The sequence below is a fragment of the Conger conger genome, chromosome 2 (assembly GCF_963514075.1).
Source record: "Conger conger chromosome 2, fConCon1.1, whole genome shotgun sequence".
Taxonomy (NCBI): Eukaryota; Metazoa; Chordata; class Actinopteri; order Anguilliformes; family Congridae; genus Conger; species Conger conger.
Window position 1 is genome coordinate 81,881,426 of NC_083761.1, and position 10,000 is coordinate 81,891,425.

The 10,000-nt window shown below is 53.2% G+C and overlaps 1 protein-coding gene across 1 annotated transcript in view; it reads left to right on the forward strand.

Annotated features, from left to right (window-relative positions):
- pnpla6 (patatin-like phospholipase domain containing 6) overlaps positions 1–10,000 on the forward strand; it is a 50,663-nt gene that overhangs the window by 12,982 nt on the left and 27,681 nt on the right. Inside the window, 6 exon segments of the mRNA XM_061222981.1 lie at positions 2,010–2,084; positions 2,815–2,918; positions 3,567–3,746; positions 5,413–5,490; positions 6,842–7,047; positions 9,593–9,724. Coding sequence (XP_061078965.1) covers positions 2,010–2,084; positions 2,815–2,918; positions 3,567–3,746; positions 5,413–5,490; positions 6,842–7,047; positions 9,593–9,724 — 775 coding nt within the window.

A 10,000-nucleotide genomic window follows, 5' to 3' on the forward strand; every position in this document is an offset into this window, starting at 1 on the left:
TGGGGTTAAGGGGGCCTTGCTCAAGGGCCCCAACAGCTGCACTGATCTTATTGTGGCCACACCGGGGGCTTGAACCACCAACCTTCCGGGTCCCAGTCATGTACCTTAGCCACTAGGCTACAGGCTGTCCCAGTCATGTACCTTAGCCACTAGGCTACAGGCTGTCCCAGTCATGTACCTTAGCCACTAGGCTACAGGCTGTCCCAGTCATGTACCTTAGCCACTAGGCTACAGGCTGTCCCAGTCATGTACCTTAGCCACTAGGCTACAGGCTGTCCCAGTCATGTACCTTAGCCACTAGGCTATAGGCTGTCCCAGTCATGTACCTTAGCCACTACACTACAGGCTGTCCCAGTCATGTATCTTAGCCACTAGGCTACAGGCTGTCCCAGTCATGTACCTTCGCCACTAGGCTACAGGCTGTCCCAGTCATGTACCTTAGCCACTACACTACAGGCTGTCCCAGTCATGTACCTTAGCCACTAGGCTACAGGCTGCCCCAGTCATGTACCTTAGCCACTAGACTACAGGCTGTCCCAGTCATGTACCTTAGCCACTAGACTACAGGCTCTCCCAGTCATGTACCTTAGCCACTAGGCTACAGGCTGTCCCAGTCATGTACCTTAGCCACTAGACTACAGGCTCTCCCAGTCATGTACCTTAGCCACTAGGCTACCGGCTGTCCCAGTCATGTACCTTAGCCACTAGGCTACAGGCTGTCCCAGTCATGTACCTTAGCCACTAGAGTTCAGGCTGTCCCAGTCATGTACCTTAGCCACTAGAGTTCAGGCTAGTGGGTTCTTAGACTCCCCAGGGAGCACTGCAGTGCTGAGTCAGCAGATGGAGAGGAGGGGGGGGGGGGGAGTGCAGTATCCATTATTCACCGCCCCTAATGGAGACACAAGGGCAGCTCAGCAAGCAGACGGGAGCTGAGCCTCTATCCCTGTTCAGGGCTCCCGTGTCCGGTTCTCTCCATCCCCCGTGCCCTTCTGTTCGGTTCGGTTCGATTCGCCCCTCCTCCCCCCGTCCATCTGCTGACTCAGCACTGCACCTGTCCCTGGGGGAGTCTTAAGAACCCACAGACAGTTCAGTTCTGTTCGGGTTCATTTCAACAGCGCGTTTCACCGAAGACTGTCACAAAGACGCTTTCCAGAGTAGCACAGGGGTGAAACAAAAAGGGGAAAAACACCTTGAGCCCCCAAATAACCACACAGCACAGGAGGTAAACAACTCCCCAGCGTGGAGAAAGGCCCTCAAACAGTCAGGAAGGAAGATAGGAAGAAATCTCAGGAAGAACCAGGCTGTGGAGGGGCTCGCCCATCCTCGGCTGGGCAACAGGGGTAAAGTACAGGTAGACTGGATGTAATAGAAACGTAATGAGAACTTGGGTCACGGCAGTTAAAATGGGTTTGAGCGGGTTACAGGTTGAGGTGATGGCCTAGCGGAGAGAGTAGGGAGCCCGAATGGGGGGAGGTTCGGTGAGTGGTGATGTGAGGGGTTATGTGCAGCTGTGTCACCCCGCCGTCGAGACGTGTAGCTCTCGGGGGGGGCGGAGGGTGTGAGCTCTCTGTTGTTTCTTTCAGTTCTCAATTGTGTGTCACTACTGGCAATGGTTTTCGCTTCTTTTGTTTTGCTATGTAAGCTGTTTATTGTTCCTACGCGAGTGTAAATCTTCCTATCGCGTTGTACTGGAGAAAAAAACAAAAACAAAACAGTTTTCGATATATTCCATTGTCAGATTAATCCAATAGGCCCTAGTCCTTATCTTTGTTGTCCTCTTAGCACTTGAAACGGTACTTCCCTCTAGGGTCTGTCAGTGCACTTATCCCTGGTTATGGGTATGCACTTTGCACTTTGCTGTACGTCACTCTGGATAAGAGCGTCTGCCAAATGCCAATAATGTAAAGTGGTGTAATGTGTATGTGTACTGTTTTTGCAGGTGTGTGTGTGTGTGTGTGTGAGGGTGACTGTATCGGCTTCCTGTGTGTGACTGTGCCGTGTGTTTGCAGGAGGGGATCATGGGAAGGAGGGTGCCACCGTGCCCACTCTCAGCCGGGCCATCTCCATGCCAGTGGACATCGCTGGTGAGTCTGAGAGCCGGTCTCACCCCACACCCCTGCCCAACCTCACCCCACACCCCCTGCCCAACCTCACCCCACACCCCCTGCCCAACCCCACCCCACACGCCCTGCCCAACCACACCCCAACCTCACCCCACACGCCCTGCCCAACCACACCCCAACCTCACCCCACACGCCCTGCCCAACCTCACCCCACACCCCCTGCCAAACCTCACCCCACACCCCCTGCCCAACCCCACCCCACACCCCCTGCCCAACCCCACCCCACACACCCCCTGCCCAACCTCACCCCACACGCCCTGCCCAACCCCACCCCACACCCCCTGCCCAACCACACCCCACACGCCCTGCCCAACCACACCCCACACGCCCTGCCCAACCACACCCCAACCTCACGCCCTGCCCAACCACACCCCACACGCCCTGCCCAACCACACCCCACACACCCTGCCCAACCACACCCCACACCCCCTGCCCAACCGCACCCCACACGCCCTGCCCAACCACACCCCACACCCCCTGCCCAACCGCACCCCCTGCCCAAACACACCCCACACGCCCTGCCCAACCACACCCCACACCCCCTGCCTAACCACACCCCACACGCCCTGCCCAACCACACCTCACACGCCCTGCCCAACCACACCCCACACCCCCTGCCCAACCCATCTCACCCCACACCCCCTGCCCAAGCTGAGCTGGTCTGTGTGGCTGTGTGTGTGTGTATGTGCAGGGATACAGAAGAGTCTGCGCTCGGACTTCGACATGGCGTACGAGAGAGGACGCATCTCCGTCTCCGCCGAGGAGGGCACGCCCATCCCACCTACCTTCACACGGGTCAGAGAGAGAGGGAGGAGGGGAGGGGGGGGGGGGGGGAGGGGGGGAGAGGGAGGAGGGGGGGAGGGAGGGGAGGGGAGGAGGGGGGGAGGGGAGGGGGAGGAGGGGAGGAGAGGAGTGGAGAGGAGAGGGGGGAGGGGAGGGGGAGGAGGGGTGGAGAGGAGAGGGGGGAGGAGAGGAGAGGAGAGAGGAGAGGGGTTTGGGGATATACTGATGTAGGACAGTAAGGGAGCATCTTGGATGTAGAGTGTGTCCTTGGAGAAGATAAATGTATGGAGTATAATAAATAAGGACAAGTAGCTTGGACTGAATGGGGCTCTTCGGTGTATGTGTGTGTGTGTGTCTGCATGTGTATGTGCGTGTGTGTGTGTGTATGCAAGTTTGAGTTTGTGTATCCGTGAGTGTGAGAGTGAGAGTGAGAGTGAGAGTGAGAGTGTGAGTGTGAGTGTGAGTGTGAGTGTGAGTGTGAGTGTGAGTGTGAGTGTGAGTGTGAGTGTGAGTGTGAGTGTGAGACAGTGCATAAACATTATGCCGATCTGCATGTATACATTCATACTCACACACTTGTCCGTGTGTCTAAGGCATGTGAAAATCTGCTGGCGTGTTGGACTCATTTACCCCTGACCCCCTCTCCCTCCTCTCCCCCAGTCGGTGTCCCAGGAGCAGAAGGAGAGGAGGTCGGTGACGGTGGACGAGGTCCCGTCGGGGGTGTGCCTGTACCCCGAGGAAGAGGGTCTGGAGACCTTCTATGGGCCGCTGCACGGCCGGGCCAGCACCTCCCTGTTTGAGGAGGCGCAGAAGGAGGTCCTCAAACTCATGAGAATCGAGGTAAGTCGTCTCATTGGCTCAGGCGGTAAGAGCAGTCGTCTCATTGGCTCAGGCGGTAAGAGCAGTCGTCTCATTGGCTCAGGCGGTAAGAGCAGTCGTCTCATTGGCTCAGGCGTTAAGAGCAGTCGTCTCATTGGCTAAGGCGGTAAGAGCAGTCGTTTCATTGGCTCAGGCGGTAAGAGCAGTCGTCTGGCATTCGGAAGGGTTGCCAGTTCGATCCCCCACCCTGGGTGTGTCGAAGTGTCCCTGAGCAAGACACCTAACCTCCAAATGCTCCTGACGAGCCGGCTGGTGGCTTGCATGGCAGCCAATCGCCGTCGGTGTGTGTGTGTGTGTATGAATGGGTGAATGAGAAGCATCAATTGTACAGTGCTTTGGATAAAGGCGCTATATAAATGCAGATCATTTACCATTTACTCTCAGAAATAAAGGTACTAAAATTGCCTGAAAAGTGCTTGTCACTAGTGCAACACCCTGTAGGTCAGTGGTGTCCAATCTTATCCTCAAAGGGCCGGCGTGTGTGCAGGTTTTTGTTTTAACCCAGCAGTAACTCGCCTGATTATACTAATGAACTAATCGTGGTCGTTAATGACCTTGATGAGTAGAATCAGCCGTCTTAGTCCTGTGCTAAAACAACAACCTGCACACACAGGGGCCCTTTCTGGATAAGATTGGACACCCCTGTGTAGAGGCCAGCCATATACAATTAATTTGAACTTTTTTTGCTTGAAAAATGTACTCATTTATACCAAAAGAGAACATGTACTGTACCTTCATGGTACATTTAGGAAATGTGATCCTTGATGAACACAAATGTACCTCCACTGTCACTGTATCTCTGAGAGTGTAGAAACCGAACATCCTGCTCTATATTATACACGTGGACGTCCCTTGAAATATAGTGAAAAATGCATTGCTGATCATTATATTTCCTGTTGTGTAATATGTTGCAATCTGAAAGCCACAGTGCTTTGCATGTTTGCATGCGTGGTGTTGCAAATTCTCGTGTTTTAATTCTTGCGGTATTTATCTTCCATCGTATTCTATTTATGTAAGGAGTCCTCCTGATAACCACATGTGTTGAAAAGAGTGAGTGGTGCTTGAAAGGCAAATAATATAGAAAACAGAAATGGTCCAGAAAGCAGATGTGTTTATTTTTAGGGCGTGTAAAAGCTAGAGTCTGCACGCAGGCGCAGGACGGGTTCTGGAGTGGGTTGTTTTCGGGCCTCTTAAACCCGGGTTGAAGGTGCAGCGTTGGCATTTTGGAGGTTCCTCTCCACCTGAACGCGTTCCCCCCCCCCCGGGCGCTGGACGTCCCTGCCCGCCCCAGAGTGGCCCGTCTCAGGCCTGAGCTCGAGTTCTCCCCCCCGGTCCAGCCGAAACAGAACCAGCCCTATTTCACAATCTTTTACTGCGTTTACTGCTTCTCAGTCTGACTGCTCTCATGTCCTTAAAACCTCGTCCGTCTCTCGGGGGTGTAGTGAACGAGAACTATGAGTTTGGCGCTGAACTCTTGTCGAAAACAGCTGGAGGAAATTATGCAGGCTTCTGGATATTAACACACGTTTGTTTCATTATCTTTCCTTCCTCTCTTCTCTCTCTTTCCCTCCCTCCCTCCCTCCCTCCCTCCCTCCCTCTCTCTCTCTCTCCCTCTCTCTCTGGGCAGGACCCCACCTTGCTGAACGGGAGGGTGACTCTGCACCACGCCAAAGCTGGGGCCGTCCTGGCGCGACAGGGAGACCAGGTATGACACAAAATGGCCGCCATCTCGCTCTGCTGAACATAAACCTGTATCCCCAACTACACCTACATCTAAACCAGTATCCCCAAACAACACCTACATCTAAACCTGTATCCCCAACTACACCACATCTCAACCTGTACCCTCAACTACACCTACATCTAAACCAGTATCCCCAAACAACACCTACATCTAAACCTGTATCCCCAACTACACCATATCTAAACCTGTATCCCCAACTACACCTACATCTAAACCTGTATCCCCAACAACACCTACATCTAAACCTGTATCCCCAACAACACCTACATCTAAACCTGTATCCCCAACTACACCTACATCTAAACCTGTATCCCCAACTGCACCTACATCTAAACCAGTATCCCCAAACAACACCTACATCTAAACCTGTATCCCCAACTACACCATATCTAAACCTGTATCCCCAACTACACCTACATCTAAACCAGTATCCCCAAACAACACCTACATCTAAACCTGTATCCCCAACAACACCTCATCTAAACCAGTATCCCCAACTACACCCCATCTAAACCAGTATCCCCAACTACACCTACATCTAAACCAGTATCCCCAACTACACCACTTCTAAACCTGTACCCTCAACTACACCCCATCTAAACCAGTATCCCCAACAACACCTACATCTAAACCAGTATCCCAACTACACCTACATCTAAACCTGTATCACCAACTACACCCCATCGAAACCAGTATCCCCAACTACACCTACATCTAAACCAGTATCCCCAACCCCATTTACTGCTGCAAGCACGTACACTCTCTCCCCCTCTACACTTTCACCTTTTAGTTCTTCCTCTTCTTTTTCTTACCTTCCTCCTTTCCTGTCCGTAGTCTTCTTTCGTTTCCTCTACCGCGCTTCTTCCGACTTCTCATCTGTTCTCCATCCCTCTCTCAGTATTGCTTCCTTTCCCCTCTCCTCTCGATTCTCCCGTTCACTCCCGTTTTGACTTTGTTCACAATATGTTTTGTGTTGTTTCATTCTGTTTTATTTTGTTTGTGTATTTCTGTATGTGTATATGTTTTATCTCATGGAGACAGTCCTATGTGTTAAGCGCTGTACGAATAAAATGGAGTTGACTTGAATGCTTTATGATAGGAAGCACTCACTTTGTGTTGCATTTGATTGTGTGAAAAGTGCCACGTAAATAAAGTTTGAACGATCGATTGATTGATTGATTGGTAACAGCTTAGTAGGTTTATGTAGGAGTGTGTCATCATAGTTGTGCTTGTCTGCTGTTGTGCGGTTTAAATGTAAAATGAGGATGTGGCTTAAATTGTCTCTCTCTCCCCCCTCTCCCGCTCTGTGCAGGACGTCAGCCTCCATTTTGTGCTGTCGGGCTGCCTGCACGTGTACCAGCGCATGATCGACAAGCAGGAGGCGGTGTGCCTGTTCGTGACGCAGCCGGGCGAGATGGTGGGGCAGCTGGCCGTGCTGACGGGCGAGCCCCTCATCTTCACCATCAAGGCGGTGCGCGACTGCACCTTCCTCAAGATCTCCAAGTCCGACTTCTACGAGTGAGTTCTCGGACGGACGCGGCTCGGATACGTCCTCGTTTGGAAAAGCGCTTAGTAAAGCTTTCGTAAGCTTGTCTGGAGTATTGGGACCTATGAACATTGGGACATTGGCTCAGGCGGTAAGAGCAGTCGTCTGGCAGTCGGAGGGTTGCCGGTTCGATTCCTCCCAGGCTGTGTCGAAGTGTCCCTGAGCAAGACACCTCTCCCCTCAAATGCTCCTGACGAGCTGGTCGGCACCTTGCATGGCAGCCAATTGCCGTTGTTGTGTGAGTGTGTGTATGAATGGGTGATTAAGAAGCATCAATTCTACAGTGCTTTGGATAAAGGCGCTATATAAATGGCAAACGTTTTACCATTTACCGTGAAATACTCTCAAAAAATGCACCCCCTACGCTCTGGTCCTTCTTGGCTGGCTCAAGCGCACCAGGCAAGATCAATCGAGCGCGGAACAGTACTCGAGTCCAAAACAATGACATATTTGTGCCAGGTCTGGTCTGGGAGACGAGGGGTGAAAGACCATCGGTTGCCGGGGCCAACCGCGGCTGGGAGTTTCGTAGGGCTAAGGAAAAGTTCAGTTGGTTTGGGATCTGCGTTTTCATTGCTCTCTAGCGCCCCCCGCTGGTCAGTGGACTCAAAAACGTCTTCCCTCTCGACTCCGCTCTCCGTGAGCTGGCCTGTGGGCCTGGCTAGCCCAATCATTTAGCAATTGTTATTTTGGCTCCATTTCTTCATACATCCCTGTGTTCCAACATGAATCATCTTCTTGGCGTGTAATGATCTGCAGTTACACTAGCTGAAGGCTATTCAGCAAGTTTGCTAATGTGGCAACATCGGTGTAATCTGTAACAACATGCTTACACCAGGACCCTGCAGGCATGGAGCTTCCCACCCCTGCTCTTAATATACCTCCCCACACCCCCGCCCTGCCTTCAAGCCTTCAGCTTCAAACTTTCTCTTAAATCACCCACGCTTACTATCCAGGGGACTTCAGAGCAAGTGTGCCTGTGAGTCATTTTCATACTCAAATTTTCCCCCCGGGTTGGTCCCGGTACAGAGAACAGGCCCAGGAAGGCATTGGAAGCGTTGGCTGTGATTTGACTGTGGAAAACCCCCCAGCAGCAGTACCTGGACTGCAGATCGCATTCAGCTGTGTGAGAACAGGTACCAGGACTGCAGATAGTATTCAGCTGTGTGAGAGCAGGTATCAGGACTGCAGATAGCATTCAGCTGTGTGAGAGCAGGTATCAGGACTGCAGATAGCATTCAGCTGTGTGAGAGCAGGTATCAGGACTGCAGATAGCATTCAGCTGTGTGAGAGCAGGTATCAGGACTGCAGATAGCATTCAGCTGTTTGAGAACAGGTACCAGGACTGCAGATAGCATTCAGCTGTGTGAGAGCAGGTACCAGGACTGCAGATAGCATTCAGCTGTGTGAGAGCAGGTACCAGGACTGCAGATAGCATTCAGCTGTGTGAGAGCAGGTATCAGGACTGCAGATAGCATTCAGCTGTGTGAGAGCAGGTATCAGGACTGCAGATAGCATTCAGCTGTGTGAGAGCAGGTATCAGGACTGCAGATAGCATTCAGCTGTGTGAGAGCAGGTGAAGTGTGAGCACGGTGAGACCGGAGAAACAGGACGGACCAGGTGCCTGGGACGTCGCCCCCTGACTACCCATGGTGAAAAGGGTTTTGAGACGGTGGAGGTGCAGTTCTTGGGGTGCCGCCATGTTGGTGCGGCCTGTAGCGTCGTGGTTAAGGTTCATAACTGGGTCGGGGGTTCGATCCCTAGTGTAGCCACAATAAGATCCGCACAGCCGTTGGGCCCTTGAGCAAGGCCTTTAACCCTGCATTGCTCCAGGGGAGGATTGCCTCCTGCTTAGTCTAATCAACTGTACGTCGCTCTGGATAAGAGCGTCTGCCAAATGCGTCTGCTTTTACCACCTGAGCCAGTGTCGGGCCGTGAATTCACATGGAAAGGGGTGGCTGACACGCCCATCCCGGACGGCAGTGGCGCTAGTGAGCAGTCGTCTCATTGGCTCAGGCAGTCAGAGCAGTCGTCTCATTGGCTCAGGCAGTCAGAGCAGTCGTCTCATTGGCTCAGGCAGTAAGAGCAGTCGTCTCATTGGCTCAGGCAGTCAGAGCAGTCATCTCATTGGCTCAGGCAGTCAGAGCAGTCGTCTCATTGGCTCAGGCAGTCAGAGCAGTCGTCTCATTGGCTCAGGCAGTAAGAGCAGTCGTCTCATTGGCTCACGCAGTAAGAGCAGTCGTCTCATTGGCTCACGCAGTAAGAGCAGTCGTCTCATTGGCTCAGGCAACAAGAGCAGTCGTCTGGCAGTCGGTTGGGTTGCCGGTTCGATCCCCCGCCCCGGGCTGCGTCGAAGTGTCCCTGAGCAAGACACCTAACCCCCAAATGCTCCTGACGAGCTGGTCGGCGCCTTGCATGGCAGCCAATCGCCGTCGGTGTGCGAGTGCGTGTATGAATGGGTGAATGGAGAAGCGTCAATTGTACAATTGTACCACTCTCGCTCTGCGTCGCCCCCTGCAGGATCATGCGGGAGCAGCCGAGCGTGGTGCTGAGCGCCGCGCACACCGTGGCCGTCCGCATGTCGGCCTTCGTGCGGCAGATGGACTTCGCCATCGACTGGATGGCCGTGGAGGCCGGCCGGGCCTTGTACAGGTACCCCCCCCTCCCCCTCCCGCACCCCGCACAACCCCCCCCTCCTAAACCGCTGCCCCCGTCCCTCCGCGTAACCGCATTCTGTTAACAGGTGTGAAAGTGTGATTCTTGTTTCTGTTCTGTCCCGTCAGGACATTAAAGGTCCCGTTCTGTACAACTGTCCAGTGTTCCTGTTTTCGGTCCTGCTCCCCCGTGAGAAAGCGTTTGTGTGGTTTTAATGGCCAAAATCCATCTCCAGTGTTACGTGTCCGTTCCCCAGCAGCTTTACCCAAGAAC